Source organism: Drosophila willistoni (genome assembly GCF_018902025.1).
Source record: "Drosophila willistoni isolate 14030-0811.24 chromosome 2L unlocalized genomic scaffold, UCI_dwil_1.1 Seg196, whole genome shotgun sequence".
NCBI classification, from domain to species: Eukaryota; Metazoa; Arthropoda; class Insecta; order Diptera; family Drosophilidae; genus Drosophila; species Drosophila willistoni.
Genome location: NW_025814048.1, coordinates 7,473,512 through 7,492,205, shown reverse-complemented (window position 1 = coordinate 7,492,205; position 18,694 = coordinate 7,473,512). Strand labels below are relative to the sequence as shown.

At 36.0% G+C, this 18,694-nt stretch overlaps 1 protein-coding gene across 1 annotated transcript; it reads left to right on the top strand.

Annotated features, from left to right (window-relative positions):
- Positions 1-2,920: 2,920 nt before the first annotated feature.
- Positions 2,921-18,297, top strand: LOC6640329 (putative transcription factor SOX-15). The gene is made up of 3 exons (XM_023174749.2): positions 2,921-3,489; positions 15,830-16,551; positions 16,620-18,297. Exons 1-3 carry the CDS (start codon positions 3,437-3,439, stop codon positions 18,197-18,199), a joined length of 2,355 nt encoding a protein of 784 aa, XP_023030517.1. The 5' UTR covers positions 2,921-3,436; the 3' UTR covers positions 18,200-18,297.
- Positions 18,298-18,694: the final 397 nt, after the last annotated feature.

Here is an 18,694-nt window from a genome sequence, read left to right as displayed (position 1 = left end):
TGCGCTTTACATATAAAAACAAACATTTTTTGGGTGTGCGTATTAATGATGAGTTGGCGAAAATTTCTACAGAAATTAGAATTTATTAAAAAACAATTAATCAAATTTTAAATGTATTTAAATGGTATTTGATTTATTTTTATTTTTAGAAATATATTGATACATTTATTGCAAAACAAATGTACACAAGGGCGTAGCCAGGTATCGGAAGAGGATCGCAGCTGGTGACCTCGTTAAATTTAAATTAATATGCAATTTCTTTAAATTTCTGGTTTCAATATTTCATATATTTCAATTTATTAAAGATTTTATATTTTACATTTTTTTTGGAATTCAAATCAATATATATTGAAACCAGAGGGACGGGGCTAACTTCGGCCGCACCAAATTTTCTATACCCTGACATGTTTTGTTAGTTTCTTTGTTACTGTTTATCTAAAACGTTTTATCTAAAAGTGTAAGTGTAGCAACCCATTTTATCGTATGTTTATATGATAGCTATATAATATAGTCAGCCGATCTTGAGGAAATTTAGCAGTCATTAACATCTATGTACATTCAACTGACAAATATTAATATAAACAATAGTCGCCTTAAAAGTAATGCAGTTATTAAAAAAAGTCACTTTTTCGACCTATCGTTCCCCATGGGAGCTTAATGATATAGTCATTCGATCTTGATTAAATTTGGCACATTAATTTGTCATAGTAAACTCACAAAAACTCCATACGAATACTTTGGCCATGACTTTGCCATTTCTATGGCAGCAATATGATATGGTGGTCCGATCCGGCTCCGATCCGGCTCCGATCCGAAATATACAAACCGTGCAGCATATAGAAGCCAACAAGCAATATTTCAGCTCTGTAGCTTAACAATCTGAGAGCAGTTTGTTCTGAACCAGACGGGCGGACGGACAGTCATCGGGACATGGCTATATGAACTCGATTTGTTGTGCTGATAAAGAATATATATACTGTATATGATCGGAGATGCTTCTTTTAATGCATTGCTAACTTCTGAACAAATATATATCCCTTTTGGGTATAAGAAATTAGTATACCCTTGGCTATGTCCCTTATTTGAGTCCTGGCTACGCTCTTGTAACCACATACATAAATATATAGTGTAAGTGAATAAAATTGTTTAATATTTATCTACATGTAGGTATATGTATATTTTCGAGAATTCTAATTATTAAAAGTTTATACAAATTGCAGAGTTACGTGAATGCATTTAAAACAACATTTGAAACATTCAGTTCCACGATGAATCGAATACATGCAGTCCAAAACTGATATGAATTTAATGAATAATAACGCTAACATAACATTCTAACTCATTCTTTCATTCAACGACCACTCGAATTAAATAAATATATAAAACTGAATGATCCAAAATAATGTAGGACTATCCAAATTTATTTAAACAGAAAAATCCTAAAGTGCTTTAGTATTCAAATCAGTACGAAGAAATTCAACAATTCAATTAGTCATAGGAAAACTACATTTTTTTTTGATTTAAATGTGAGTGCAAAATGACAAGGACTTAGAGTAAGAGAAATTTTGAATATATTCATGCAGCCGTTCAATAATTAATGAATGAATTCATTTGTTCAAATAGTATTAGAAAAATTTAATTTTGTTATTTAAATATCAGTGCTAATTGACAAGTGCTTAGAGTGAGAGTAATTTTGAATATATTCATTCAGCCATTTTATACAATTCTTATCTGACTTTTCATAAATCGAAATTTCGAATATATTCATTCAGCCATTTTATACAATTCTTATATGACTTTTAATAGAATTTATAGTAATGTAATGGCTCTCCTACAAGTTTCATTAACTGAGATCGAAATATGTAAATGAAAACCTTTATTGTAGGCTTAAGAAGATATTAAGACATGAAGAATACATTCTTAAATTTACAAGAAAAAATTATATTAAATTCAAATTACATTTAGTTGAGAAGGCATAAAAGAAACATTTTCCATCCTCTTTAATTGTAATTCCTAACTTTTAAACCTATTCTACTCTATTCTATTCTACATAGGGAACATTCTACAGGGTACATAAAAGTCGCCATTCAATTTGAACTAATAAAGTTGAATTCTGTAAAGATCCTTTTTTGCTGGAGCTATTTATAGGTTCATCTCTCTTAAGATTCCGTTCTATCATAATATTTGCATACGCTTTACACAGTTCCCCCTCACAATGCACACACACACACACATATACGTGGAGATGTATTTGGGGCTAACTCACACACACATACACAGAGACGCACAGTAAACGACATTGGCATCGTCTCCCAACCAATTGAAAGCAACCAAAATGCAAAAGTGTGTTGTCTCTCCCACAACAAATAAAACGGAGAACAGGTTTCGATTCAGAGTGAATATTAAATAAGGCCTGTTTCATTAGATTCAAAAGAACTTGCCGCACATGTTGCTGTTGCTGTTGCTGCTGTTCCTCGGACTTGGACTCGGCTCTGTCTCTGTCTCTGGCTCTCAGGTCTCAGTCGTTCCACTTGGTTGAGCAGCTGCTGCCCAGATACCTCTCTCCAGTCTCAAGCTTCAGGCCAGGCTAGTAGTAGTTGTATTGCCTCTGCTTCTGCGCGAAAGGTTTTGCGCGTTTTTGGCCTTTATGCAGTCTCAGTCTCAGTTCACAACCTGAGAGAGTCGCGGTCGAGTTCGGTTTTCGGTTTGAGTTTTTCTAAAATTGAGTTTCAGTATTTTAGTTGACTTGCGGTTCGTCATCGGAGTGGTTCATTGTATCTCCCTCTCCAATCTCTGGGGTTTATAATCATAAATTTTTACATAAAGCTTATTCGGTATATAAGCCTGCATTTTCCCAAGAGTGCGATATATATAAATATATATATAAATTCATGTGTATATGTGTGTGTCTTAGTGGTTGTTCGTTTGTGTGTCTGTGCGTGTCTATATAGGCTTTTTACCTATATTACAATCGTTTTAATAATCTTACCATATCTCACATACGTTCAAGACAAAACGGTTAAGATATAGTCGAAAAAGTGAAAAAAAATATATATATTAAGAATGTGGGACACAAAAGTTTACACAACGAATGAGTAGATTTATAGCATGAAAAATATTTTTAACTGGGCTTAGAGAGAATGCTACCACGGCCCAAAATCAACTGACAACAACAGCAACAACAACAACCGACAAAGGGAAGGAAAAAACAAAAACTAACGGAATAATGCAACATTAAGCAAAATGCTGCTGGCCCTGCTACAACAACAACAACAACAACAGCAACTTAAACTACATCAGCAACAACAACCTGCCACCGACATCACCGCTGTGTCGTTGTCGTCGTCGTCGTCGTCGTCGTCGTCGCCGTCGTTGTCATCGTCATCGTCGTCGTCGTTGCTGCTGCTGCTGCTGCTGTCGGCGTTGCCGTATAAAAATGGAACCCTCATATGATCACGAACATCCACATCATCTGCTAACAAATTACAAGTAATATTTACATTTTTCCCAGGCTAAAAAAAAAAAAAAAATTTCTCGCTGTTTAATTATATCCAAGCGAAGCCGTAGAGCTCAGATACATATCTTCCAAGATAATAACCATAATGAAAAATGGAAAAATGCGCCTGTAGTTGTCTCTCTGTGTGTGTGTTTGTGTGTGTAGAAATTCTCCGACTCAAGACTCAGTCACACAAATACTAAGACAGACATAGAGGTCCACGACTAACTCAAACTCGGGGTTGTAAAAGTCTTATATACAAACACACACCTACAAATATATGTATGTATATAGATGGTATATACTTGTTTATATCTATGAGAGTTTAGCTTTTATATCAAAGATCGCCTCACACACACACACACACACACATAGCACATTTGGGGTCAGTAGAAGGTGTAGAGGATGGAAGGGGTGGAAAGGGGATTCTCACCCGCAGCACTTGCACTTGTATTTGTATCCGCTTTTCGTTTCACTGTGTGAGTTTTTTTTTATTTCATTCGTCTTCGTCGTCTTCTTCTTCTATCTTGTATGTAAATTGTTGGCCGCGAATAATTTAAAAAAGAACCGTGTCTTTGGTGTCTTTTTCTTAAGAGTCGACTCCAACCAGAAATTGGTCAAGTGGAAAGTAAACCAGAGAGAATAACAACAACAACAACAGCAGCAACAGGGTGGACAGCAGCATGGGAAAATATATATAAAGAAAAACCAAAAAAAAAATACTAAACAAAACTTAACTAAACGAAGTCAAAGTTTTATTTGGCCCAGAGGTCATGCTGGGCTGCGGGGGCCTCATTAAAAAGATTTACTTCTGATCTAAGCGATTTGATAAACGAACTTCTTCTTTTTATTCATACCGTCGGTCAAAACGTTAGTTACCGTTCAGCAATTTGTAGAAACTAGCCAAAAAAACCAAAAAAAAAAAAAAAACCTTTAACCTTTTTTTCTTCCTGGCACAGAGAGAGAGAGAGAGAGAGAGGTGGATAGAGGGATTCCAGTTTTGTCTCTGGGGTTGAGTCAGCACGTGACAAGGCCACCTATGCCAATTCCACTTCCAATTCCATTCAATTGGTTTTGATCTTTTATGCCTCTCTCTATAAATCAATCGAAGACATTGGAATAGGCGTACGCCAAGTTTCGACAACAAACCAAATCCAATCTAAGCATCAAATTTGATGATCAACCATTTGTACATATGTGGATTTCCAATCAAATGTGGCTATTAATTAAGATTTTATTGCCCAAGTCTTTTGTCTCACAACTGAACGCCATGTTTTGTTTAAGATCTGTCGACTTTAAAAAGCCGTCGGTTTTTCACCATTTTGTATATGGAAAATCTAAGGCTTAAATGTGGGTGTCACAAGAGTTGATTTGATATATTTTATATAAAGCTCATCAAATTTATAATTACCTTTTGTAGGGATATAAAATTTAAAGTAATCTTAGTATATAGAAAACCTAAAAATCTTTTTTTTCGTTTTTCATTTAGACTCTATACGAGTTAGAGCTATATTATATGGTCGAATGATTTCGTTGCAGCAATATAAAAAAAAGGCAAAAACAAAACTTGATTAAGTTATATCCGCTATTAAAGATAAATCTAATAAAACACTTAAAGTTGTTATAACATGAAAACTGATTTAAATTTTTGCTTTGCCTTGCATTTAAAATTAAAGATAGAAAACTACATATATTTAAAATTTAAGATGGAAACCTTTAAATATTCCAATTCTTAGTTTGAAGTTTCAACAGTTAAACACATTAAAATTTAAATTTGATCTAAATATTTAAAATTTTATTGAATCAATAGGATTAAAATTATAAAAACAATTTTTTTTTCTTGATAAAATTTTATAATCTATAATTATGACATGGACGAATACAGTGGGGAATATGGGAGGTCTGAGCACTCCCCGATATATAGATATTTTATATAAACTTTAACTTTTATCGACCGTCTTTGTCTCAATTTTCAAAGCCGACAATATAAATTTGTTGATTTAGAAGCTCTCTGAAAATATTATTTAAATATTAACCCTGCTTTAAAGCTGTAATTTAAAATTTAATTAACGAAGATTATTTATGTAGATCGCGGTATTAGCAATGAAATTTATAACTTATAATATTTAATTTATTTATTCATTGCACAAATTTAACTTTCTTTGCGTGAGTCAAGAACTAATACTTAAGTTTTTAATTGAGTTTTTAGTGCCATTTATTGCTGCCACGCTCAATGCAAAATAATATAGATATCTTTTTGTTTTTGGTGAATAAACCTTTAATAAAAAAAATTTCCAGGCAATTGCAAAGTCCGCTTTAATAGGAAGAGTCTTATTATATACATACATTATTTTAACAGCTGGGCTTTCCCCCACGTGTCATGTGTAAATTACTTTTGCTTTCGGAAACAGGAACCAACAATTCTTATGACGTTCATGCATACCGCAAATGTTTATGGGTGGAATTTTTTTTTTAACCATGCAAATTTTTTATTGACCCTATATTATTTACAGGAAACAGCTAAAAACACTTATTTCTTAAGAAATTTTATATAATCATTTTTTAGATTGATGGAAAGGTTTTTAAGTTATCAAACAAAAGGCAAAAAAAATCGTAGTCCAGGAAAGAGAAATAAAGAGACTCGAAAGTTACAAATTTCATAAACTTTTATAGTCAGAATCTACATTTTATCGTCTATCTCCTGAATTGTTCAGGATCAGTTAATGATGATGCTGAAAATGCTACCAAAGAGTAGAAAGTTCATTTTAATGGGGAGTTTTAAAATTCACACATTTTAAAATCATTTCAATTAACCTACAGAGAAAATATAATTTAAGCTTTAAACCAGCTAAAACTTTTATAAACTTTAAAATAACTAAAAAGAACGATAAGAAAATTCTGGCTAAAACTTCTTTTAACTTGTTTCCCAGCCTTCTTTAAATACAAACTACGAATTATATAGTAGTATTTTTAAGTTTTGGAAAACAAAAATTCTTAAAAAATGTTAATGTAAAGTTATCTTAAAAATCGATTCATATTTAGTCAGAAATATTAAATTGATTAGTAACGAAATTCAGCAAGCTTTCTCAATATAATTGATAATTCAACTCGATTCTGTCGAACTCGATATATTGATTGACAATAAAAGACTCCTTTCATTCTTTTAAGGGCAATCCTCCATTTTTCCTTAATGAATATTTAATTTAATATGTACCAGCTTTTATTCAAACAATCATTCCAAATTTGAGAGATGGGACACTATCTTTTCTAAAAAAATCATAGCTTTTAACACACTAATCGATAGGCAGTGGGTATTCCGTCCCCTTATCCCTGATTAACTCGGTGAGCAAAATATCCGAACATGATGATACTTCTATAACTATCTGCCATAATTATTGACCTTAATTAAATTACTATTTTTATTAATTTTAATAAATTTAACTAAAATCATCAAGATCACTCACAATTTAAGATCATACACATTCAGTTCTTTTAGACTTAAAAAAACTTTGGTGTTCTTTTTTATTGTGTGTTATAAATTTGTAAATTTCTGAAACTAAATTCATCATCCATATTTTATTCTGTCTGTTTATGTAATAATCATTAATATTAAAGCCTTTAGTGAAAAGCTGAAATTTGTTTTAACAAATAAGCCTGAAACTTGCCTTACCTATATGAATATTTAAAGTAAAAGTATTTCATAACCTGTGTTCATTATGGGCTAAACAATTTTGCAATCTCCAAAAATGATAGAGATAATGACCACGCCCTCAATTGCAACAATACATCTACTTGTATGTACCAATGTGTAAACGTTTTAGGTGTGAACAAATATGTGAGAATATAGTGGAAAAATTAAATGTCATTAAAAACTGAGATTTGCCAGAGACAAAAACTATATTTTAATTGCAAACGTATTTTTCTATCTTTTGTTTCCACTTTTCCCTTTACTTAGCTGTGATTCTCAACTAGTTTTAGCATTGAAGGAGTGTTAGCTTATGCAGGCTTAAGTTAAGTTTTCTGAGGCTAGAAATTAATAGTTAGGGTTAATGTTGATTTCGATACACATAAACCCTAAGGTTTAATGATCTTTCCTTTAACATTTTCTCAATGTTTACCGCTTCTCAAGTAAAATCTTCTGAAAAACTATATATGTCTATACGAATTTCCCATGAAAATTTGTCAACAAAAAAAAAAAAAATAAAAGAGGGAAAATCGTGACTGTAATGGGTTTTTGAAAATTCCATTTTCAAACTACTCTTACTTAATTATATAACGGAATCATAGTGTAGTTAGCCTTTATTTTACAGTTACTCAGTAGTCTCAGTTTTATAGGGACAAGACAAGTATGTAATGTGTTGACATTTCCTTAAGTTAAATACACACATCCTAAGTATACATATATACTTATGCATATTTTTAATATGAATGTATGGTATCTATAATTACTGTACTAGTTTATAAAATGACTTGGAAATTGCATGCATATGGTATGTATAGATACTAACTTATGTATATGTATTAACTATCTAGTAGTACTTGTACTTCCATGCAACGCATATAATTTATACCCATGCCATTCAACCTGTGCGTGTGTGTGTGTGTGTGTGTGTACTACGGGGGTGTCTGTCTCCCTACATGTGTGTGTGTGTATTCGTGCTTAAATCCATTACATTTTTTTGTATCTTTTTTTTTGTTGTCTTCTTTCTGGTTGTTGTTGTTGCTCTTAAAATCGCTAGCTAGTGTGAGAACTGGGTCTTTGTTGTTTCTTTGGGCAATAAACCTCATTAGAGAAACGAACCTAAAACCCATTGAGATACAGAGATTCAGTCGCTTTACGTGCAACACTCGGAAGCAACCAGAGAGTGGGACAGAGAGAGATAGAGAGAGAACGAAAGAGAACTCTATCCAAGCCATAATGGCGGATCTTGTCTCGTTCGCTTCATTAGTTTAATTATGTATATAAAATTGCATATATATATACCTAAATATATATTCCTATACATAAGTATGTGCCAACCAACTCCATTTCCATCTCCAATGTGCGTACAAGTCTTCGCTCTCATTCGCTCGAATCAGACACACAGAGGAGAGCAGAGCAGAGCAGGTACAGCACAGGTAATACCTCGTTTACCTGGTCGGTTCATTAAAGCTAGTTAAGATGGCGGCATCCCGAATGCCATCTCGGATGCTGGGCCCCTGTTTATGCTTATTGGTCAACAGCATCTACATAGAAAGAGAGAGAGATGGAGATGGAAATGGTGATGGCAAGGGAGAGGTAGGAGATAGGGGAGCACCACTTTATGCATATGTATGCGTAGATGGCGGCTGCGACTGCGTCGTTAAGTTATTCAAGTACATCACACCTGGGCCTTGGCTATACTGGGGGCTCTGGGGCTGCTGCTGCTGCTGCCTTCACGCTGGGCCGCTTCAACTGGAACTGAAACTGAAACTGGCCCTGATGGGGGCCCCCACAACCAAGCCACAGCACAGGTCGTGCTTGGACCCAGACTGGTTTTTTTTCTTCTTTCTGTTTTCTGTTTTCTTTTTTTTTGTTTTGTAAAATAAGCACAAACAGCAAAAAAGAAAACTAAAATCTGTTGGAAACAAATGTATTCGGGTTCGCGGCGCCTCTCAGCTCTGGCAGCAGCCAATAGTCTGACTCTGGTATCTGGCAAATGGAGCAAATGGTGGCAGATGCTGCAGGCTGCAAGCCACACCCACTGTGACCGAAAAGATCCAAAATGGCTTTTATTACTGCGTTTTACAACTTGCTCAAATATGGCCGCACAAAGAGGCGCCAATTGGCCATGGCTAAAAAGAAATGCTCATTCATTTGTTAAACTTCAAATTAAGCTTTCATTCCACAATCTTAAATGTGTTTGTTAATAATTTGTTAATGTCTAATCTCTATGCAGGAGGAAACTGTTTTGGATACAGATAAACCTGAAATCATGCTACAGCTCTCTAAAAATAAAGGTTCATAGGTTGTTTGCAATATGGTTAAGATCTGAAACGATCTGAGAATATTGTATTAAATCCAATTCTAAAAACGATATATAGTGTATCCTTTCTATTGTTTACTTACACTTCACAACAGAATGACTGGTTAATCTGCTACATCATGGACAGATCTTGAAAATATTTTTGGGGGTGTCCGATCAAAAAATAATGATTTTTGGCAGATAATATTGAGTCATTTTCGAGAGGGGCATTTTTTCAGGTAAAGAATTTATTATAATTGCACGACCAATTGGAAGAATTAAATAGTTGGGAATATAAAGAGATGAAAGAAGCTAGAAATTATTCCAAATATTGACAAATCGGGGCGATATTGAGGGGAGTTTCTCTTATGGAACAGTTCATGTGATAAACCATCAAAAACTGGTCTATATGACTATTACTATTCTTACTTACTTACTATTCATACGATTCTGTGACTACAATTTCAGTATAAGATCTAGTTAGACACACACTTTTTAAAGTTCAATGTAAATTAACACTTTAAAACAGGAAATTTTATGCCAACGCTATAAAGACCAAAAATATTACAAAACAAATTGGGATATCATTAGAGATTCAACAATCTTCAATAATATAAGGCGATAAATTTAAATCATTGGACAAGACATACCATTCTTCTGTGCACTGTATTAATTATTGGCTTAATTTTATTCTTTTAGTCCTTCAGAGATTGTAAAATAACTTCAACAAAAATATTCAAAAATCTAAATTAATGACATGTATCAATATTATGGGTTTTTAACTTTCAAAGAAAGTATTTAATGCTCTTTATAGTGGTTTTATTTATTTTAAGTTCCCACGTTTCTTAAACTTAATTAACAGAATAAAACTTTCAGTTAATTATCTATGCAAATTAGACTTAGTTTCGAATGAAGAATAACACTAGTTATTCAATTAAGAATCACTGAAATTAACATAAATTTTATGTTAATTAAATAATTTCCATTCTTCATTTTGAACTAGTTTATTATTTTACTTTTTCGCCAAAAGCTACGACCTGATAGATAGTGCCCTGTTATAAATTAATTTGAAAACTAAAATTACTAACGTTTTTCCTCATAATAATAACGCAATAATATATTTATTTATTTAACTAGAACTAGAAATAAAATCGGTAATCTCATTGTTAAAGTTTTACATTTTATAATTATTTCACATTGGTATTCTTTGAGGGCAATGTTCATATAATATTTGTATGTATGTATATTATGTCATGGACAGATTCAGGACACCCCCCGATATTTTGATATTTTTTCGAATAATTTTTTTGGTAGTGGTTGGACAATTTTAATAAATACTTAATATTCTAAGTTAAAACTCTAAATTTTTTTATTCACGGTGTGTCTGTAAACATTATCTGGATCCGTCTATGTACTATGTAGAAGAACAAATATGTAGGAACTAAAGTGATTTGTTGAACTTATCAAAGATATAACTTGGTATGATATTATCTGATCTCAGTTAATTGATATTTTTAAGTTATAGATATTTCTGATCCGATTTGGGGCTTATATGTGAGCTAAATGTTAATAAATTTTAGGGACATTTGATTTTAAAATATATGAAATGTGATGATGAAGTTTAAAATCAGACAAATAAATGGTATGGTATGTCTTTTGCTTTCCCATAAAACTTTTGATATAATACTTTGACGTACTATTAAGATTTCAATATATTAATCAAGCAATCAATATAGCAGACATCATTGTATCTATATCGAATTGGTTATTTTGATAGGCGTCTCACTATAAACTCTATATCTAAACTGACTTTTACTTATTACTAAAAAAGATTGAGTTTACTTTCTGTGATCCTGAAAGCTTGAAAATATATGAATCTTTTCTTTCATATTAGCATTTTAATATTAGCAAAAGTTGACCAAAGAAAACTCAATCAATTCCCAACGCTTAGGTCTCCCTAGATATTGAATGATTTTAGACAGCTAACATTACCAAATTTGGAGTCTAGATGACTCCAAAGAAGCTTCATCTATAGAAACTTTTAATAATTGTTATTCTTAGACATTGCCAAGATGACTTTATTGCCTTAAACGATGCGGACAGAACGCAGAATTAGCACAAAATATTGAAAAATATAGATTAAGGAAAATGTCACCAAGCCGACACCGAGACTGCCGCCACCATTGGCGGGACAACTCGACTGACTTGCCATGCCATTGTCTAATATCAGAAAAGGGGGTAAGGGCCAAAGAGGTAGGGTAGGTGGTACCCCATCTACAAGTACGACTTAAAAAGGCTGTCCTAAGCAGCGCGACCGAGCGTCACATGAATCACAATATGCTAAAGCGCCTGACACTCTCCAGATCAATGCGGCTCCTGAATGAAGCTTGTTAAAAAGGTAGGCAAAGTCAAAGGCAGGAGTTGCCTACTGCCTCCCGCTTGGTATCTCTCCCCTCGTCCATCAAGTAGTCTACAGCTTCGAGCCGAAAAGGCAAAAGGCACTACCACCACCAGCAACAACAACCACCAGAGTTGTCGTTGTCGTAAACAAAGCGGACATTCAGTACTTGGACAACTGGACAGTGGACAGTGGACATTGGACATTGGGGGCTGGAGGTAGAACGACAAGCCAGCAGCCGTAGCCGTAGCCGCAGCAGCAGACCAAGAGCTGGCCGCAATGTGGAATATGTGGCATTTTGCAAAGATGTTGACATTTTGCGCGCATAAAAATGCCAACTTACCGGCCACTGTATGTGTCCTATTTTAAAATCAAAATCAGGGCCATGGCTAAGCCAAAGCTAAAGCCAAGTCAAGCTGGAGCCAGCGTCGTGGATCGTGAGCGGAACCCTGAACTGCTTAGGATAAAGCAAGCCGAGTTTGATACCGAAACGAAGAGACCGCAAACAGCAACTGAGACCAAAACCGAGACCGAGACCGGGACCGGGACCAGTGACAGTTGGGACAGGCCAGGACGGTATAATTTTGTGTAGCATCGATCGATGCCGGGGCGAAGTATTTAGCGGCAGCCGGGAACCGAATATCAAAAACCCTCAATAAATTATCCAGACTTCAGCTTTTTGGCGGGGTTGCGGCTGCGGTTGCTTCTGCTGCTGCTGCGACTGACTGAAAATTTGCAACTTTGGCGGCGGCATCGGCATTGTTGGGGTTTTGTGAAGAAAGTCCAAGTTGTCGAAACTAGAGCGCCTAGTTGGGGCCACGGACAGGGCGAGAGAAGACCAAAAAACTAAACAATTAGGCCCAGTTCTTGTAGGTAGGCAAAAGACTCTCGAGCTCGCAGTCGCAGTCAAGAGAGACCAGAATTCAAGAATCGGCTGACTGGCTGGCTTGTCCCAAGGCACACACAATAGACCAAAAGTGTAGTGGGCAGCAATAAATTCAAACGGTAACAAATCGAACGCATGGCACGGCGTAGCATTGCATGGTGGGGGATAATCGAGGGGCAGAGAAAGGGAGAAGCACAGGCTGGCTTAGCAAAAGGTTTAGCCCATTTTGCGGGAGCTTTTGGGGCAATATTTAAACTTGTCTTTTGCGGAACCTTGAGCCCTTGCATTGGCTGGTTGCTGTTGCTTCTTCTCTTGCCTGAATTCTTGGAAGGCGAATTACTTTGAAATGTGTCGATATGTCGCAGGTTTTAAAAGTTATGCATAAAGGGTAACAGAGGACCAGACTTTGGTTCCAACTTGGTACCATCTTCTGCTCCCGTCTGCTCCCGAGCTGCCAGTACTTTAGTAGTTTCTTTCCAGCTTCTTTGCTTACTCCCTTTTGAGTCTCTGTGAGACTCGTTTGGGACGGTGGCTTGTCGGCGCTCTTTCTTTGATAATACAATAGCTGCACGCGCCCAATTTACATTTATGTCCACTGACATTAAGCAGCGCAACGATGCAAGGAGCCGAGCCGAGCTTGGCCAAAACCCACAGAAAAGAAAGAGAGACCCAAGGCCCGAGACCTCAGAGCCCAGAGAAGAACCCAGTTTTTAGTTTTCTGTCTCTTCGGTGTCTGGCCTGGGCTTGAATGCAAAGTTCTTGGATATTTTATGCGTATCCCAGGTTGTGGCAAAAAATTGTCAGCCGTGTGTATTTAGCAGCCCTTTTAAATATCATTATAAAGAAAACGATGGCGGTCATTTAAACGTTTTTCTGTTCACTGCTTGTTGTTGTCGTTATTGTTGTTGTTGTTGTCTTTCCCCCATTTTATCTTCTGTTTACCGACGGCTGAACGTAATTTTTTACAGTAGCCCCAAATGAGAAGAACACTGATCATGAATGTGTTGAAACAAGAGAGATCACCGATGATCTGATTAAGAAATCGTATCTAAGACATTTAAAGTAAGTGGGAAGCGACCGATCAAGGATGTTATAGGAACATGTATTCCAAAGTATTTAACCAAAACACTTAAGGCCAATATCTCACGATTCAGTTAACTAATTGCTCTGTTCCAAGTAAATCGGTTTGTTCTTTCGTTTAGCATGAGAATGCATTCAAATTTCCTTTGTATAACCCTAAGACTTACCTTCAATAATTTTGGTATTTCAGTCGACAATATTTCAAATATGTTTTACTTTTTTTTGGTGATGAATTTTTGACACATTTCGTGAATGTTTTTTGTATAACTTTCTTTTTCATTGAATTTTTTTTGTTTTTGCAGACATTTTATTCCACTTTTCATCCATCTGGTATACAGAGACTCAGATAAATGTTGATTCTCAAACCAAATTCCATCGGAATTTGAAAAAGAATTTATGCTACATTTTTGTTAAATTGTGGGAACTTAATTGTTTTCAACTAAAACAATTGTTGAGAGGGTTATGAATTCTTCACAAGCCAAAAACCATATTCTATACGTTTTTGTAGGTTTCTCGCAGTTCATTTTCATTCCCTCTAGAGTCTAGAACTTCCTACCTCCTAATATCAACAACTACCTCTACTTACTTTGCCAATCCTAATTTGAATAAAAATACCGCCTTCTAAATTTACAACGAGCAGACTTCGAATACATCGTTCAAATTCTGCTTTCTCATTGTTCGCAGAAATACGATGGATTCAAACATTATTTGAACAACTTATTTTGTTTATGAGGTATTCATTTCAAACTACCTATCATCATGTGACATTCTCTTTTTGCTACGCTTTAACTTTGATGTCATTAATTTAAAAATGTCTGCATATCTATCCCTAAAAAAAAGTTCATAAAATCCCTTGAATTCCTTAAATATTTGAACCTTTAGGATGATTTTTAATTAAAATACGATGGTTTTGTTGCTTTATCCTCGTTAATCTAATCCAACCTCTGCGATTAGAATTATAAGGCAAAAGTAAATTTTCAATGGAAAATTGGAAAAACAAATTCTAAACTTAATTTTTGTTGTATGTTATTTGAATTTATTGTGTTTTATACCATAAAAGGTTGATAGTATTTTAGGCAAAGAAAGAAAAATTTAAGAGCTAAAATTTTAAATGAAGAGAAAAAATGTCCTAATCTTAGAGAATCTTTAAATACAAGTAATAAAATACCAGGCTTAGGAACTTTAGGAGCATTAGGAACTTTAGAAAGTTCTTATTTTGTGCAAATGTGAATTTTAAATTTGATAATTGAAAACGTTGAGTATTTTAAATGAAAGATATTCAAATTTAAACAAAAAAAGTATTGTTTAAAAAATTTTTTTCAAATGATTTTACAGAAGTCCTCGGTAGATAAGGTGTCCAAGGGCTCAGTCATAAGGCAACTGAACTACGAGGATCCGGGTTAGATGTCTAGATTCTATGCTGAATGCCAGATAATAATAATAATAGTATTATTAAGCTTGAAAAGCTCTTTTAAAAAATATCAAAAATATGTTTGGGAAACCCAACATATGAATCAATATTATTTCGGGCCTATCGTTTTCAAAATAAAACAGGTTTGAGAACAACGCGTTGACAGTTTGGATAAAAAGATGGTTATCTTCACATTTTGAAATTTAAGAAATATCTAACAATAGGTTATACAAATTTGCTAAAATATTCAAATATTATTATTATAAAATAGTTTTTTTCTCTTCTATATCCCATCTTTAACTATATACTTTTACATAGTTTTATTAAATCTATTTAATTTTATTGCTGCGATAAAATATAACGATTATAGCTTTGTATTGGTTTCTTTGGGGAAATATAAATTACTGGCCTATAAATTACGTAGATAAATTATTGATCATTTTTGACTTGAATGAAAAACTTAAATGCAATTCCATTTTTTTTGATACTGAACTCTTTTTAAAAAACTAGACATCGTTTTTTGTCGTGGTTGTCGAGAAAAATCGCTAATCTATTATTCCATTTGTAATTTCAGTACAAAAAAGTATCCCCACGTCTCCCGCACACCGGAATATAGTCACTCCACAGGCGGCAGCGACTATGCAGAGCATGGCGGTTATCTGGCCGATGGACGTTTATTGCATGAAAGCGCCAGCGATGGCATCTATCATGTGCGCCAGGGAAGTGAGCACTCTTCGCCTAGCCTCCATTCACCAGCCATACAAAGCGCCACCTATGAAAATGAGCACTCCATGACCGAGACAGTTCTTGGAGTGCACAGTCACTCGCATTCGCCCATGTCACCCATGGTTTCTGTTGCCAGTGGAAGTGGTTACGTGGGCTCCAGTGGTGGTGCTGGTAATGGCAACTCTTCGCTTATAAGCACAAATATCCCCTTGCTGGGCAGTGGGGGAAGTGCGGTGCTCAATAAGTTTCTATCCCATCCGCATGCCGGCATGGTAAGTGTAGGCGCAAATGCTGGTGGTTTGGAGGATCCCATCGAGCCATCTGGCATGTGGAGCTATGACTACAAGGGCGATTTGTGTGCCCCGAACTGTGGCTACTTGGACCGGCATAAGGCCGTCATGGCACCGAGTGATTTGAAGTACAGGCCAGCCGGTAGTCAGTCAAAAAGTGCCAAAGAGTCGCGCATTCGTCGCCCAATGAATGCGTTTATGGTGTGGGCCAAGATTGAACGTAAGAAACTGGCCGATGAGAATCCTGATCTACACAATGCGGATCTCAGCAAGATGTTGGGTAAAAGACAAATTGAAATGCACACAAATTAAACTTTTTTCTGACTTCTGACTCTTGTGAATTTCCAGGAAAGAAATGGCGTTCATTGACGCCCCAAGATCGACGACCATATGTGGAAGAGGCAGAACGTCTGCGTGTCATACACATGACAGAGCATCCCAACTACAAGTACAGACCAAGACGACGAAAACAGTCAAAATTACGCACCATGCAGCCGGGAGGAGGATCAGGAGCAGTATCTGGTGGTGGTAATGGTGGCAGCAAAGAGCAAAGTGAGACGCCGCCAAGTGCAGTGGGCAAGTCAACACCAAAATTGTCGACTCCACCTCTGGGAACCTCGGTTAACTCCAACTATAACACACCCACCGATGAGAGCACCTGCAATTCGACACAACAGAATTCAAGCCAAGCCAGCGGAGGTGGGGTCCATTATGAGCAGCCACTAAAATCCACATACTCACCCAGCTCAGTGGATTGCTATAGCAATGCCGACAGTTCAGAGCAAATTGAATCCCTGGCCCTGCTCAGCGAATCTTCTCCCACACCGACAGGTTCTGGGAATTATGACAACTCTCTATTATTGAAAAAACTAACGAAACCGGCGCCAACAAGTCGCAGTGCCAAGGCACGCAATGAGAAACTTGCCAAGGCAGAGGAAAAGGCCAAGATACAACCAGGAATGTATGCTTCATACCCACTGGCACCCACTTCGGTGGCTGTTGTGGCAGCTCGGGGAATGTATGTGACCTGCAACAATCGTGGATTACTTGATCATGGTCACTCTGTCAAGGGTACCTTCTATCCGCCCGTATCAGTGGCCAATTCCGAGGATGAGGTCAACTCTTCCATGCGCCAGTCTGTGCTCCAACAACATTGCAACACAATGGTATCCACTGCACCTGTTCCCTCTGTATCCAGTGAACTGAGTAGCTATACCACAACTTTAACCGACAATTGCGGCACTCTGCTGGGATCCAATGATTATCTATCGAATGCGAGTGCCTATGGCATGCAATATGAAGATTTTTTGCGTTATCAAAACAACGAATTAGACTACAAGGAGACGGCTGCACAGGGGAGTAGCTCCATTTCGCCGAGCCAGAAGTGCCTTAAATATCCGGATACAAATCAAAACTACGATGATTATGAGGCGGAGGCATATAATAATGCGATGCTTCTATCTGCGTCAGCTCCACCAGCAACTGGAGGTTACTACTCACAATTATCGTACGCTCCGACAGGATTGGCCGCATTTCCCTTACAAATTGCAGTGCCCTTTCAACAGAGTCCAGCAGCGGCAGCAGCAGCCTATGGACAGACAATGCAAAGTGGTTACCTTCATTATGGTAATTATGGGGCCTTCGATGGGATGCCACAACAACATCAGCCGCAGCCGCAGCAGCAGCAGCAACATCAGCAACAACAACAACAGCCACAGCCGCCTCCCCCGCCCATACAGACAGTCACTTCGTTGCAGCAGCAACAACAGCAACAGCAGCAGCAACAACAGACTCAATCACATTCGCTTCCACATCCACATCATCATTTCCCAGCAGCCAATGAGATGCTGTTCGAGCAACAGCAGCGCAAGGATGATGAGATAAGCAATATATTGGCTGGCGTACGTAAGACCTGTTATAGCAATTAAACTGGAATGCAACACATACGAAACGTGAGTTTCGATCTATATAAAATTGTACAATGTTTAGATATTTTTTATCAGAATAAAGATTAATTGATAAGTAATCGAATGTGGATGTCATCTGTTTTTGATTGGGGTACCAACAATTGTTGGAGATACCCGATACACAGCATTCGGGGAGTCTGCGCAATGGGCAATGGGTCCACATCTACGCACCACATCACTGTATAATCTGGTGTGTAAAACTTTTCTTTTCTCGTTCGTTAGTGTTGAAGGATTTTTCATGTTACATAAAAAATATTCTTTAAATTAATTTCTCATAGTATTTTCTACTATAAGAAATTTGGTTTTTTCATATTTTCGGTCAGTTGAATGGGCTAATGGATGTGCAAGTATTAATTAAGTTAATCGCCAAATGAATCATTTCGAAATTGAAAACAAAATTTCCTTATACATATATGTATATGTTTTATTTTTTTTCTTTAGATTATTATTTTTTTT

Coding starts and splice junctions, on each gene's coding strand:
- LOC6640329 (XM_023174749.2), top strand. CDS start 3,437: ATGGAACCCTCATATGATCACGAACATCCACATCATCTGCTAACAAAT. Junction 3,490..15,829: donor CATCTGCTAACAAATTACAA/GTAATATTTACA, acceptor TTGTAATTTCAG/TACAAAAAAGTATCCCCACG. Junction 16,552..16,619: donor GGATCTCAGCAAGATGTTGG/GTAAAAGACAAA, acceptor GTGAATTTCCAG/GAAAGAAATGGCGTTCATTG.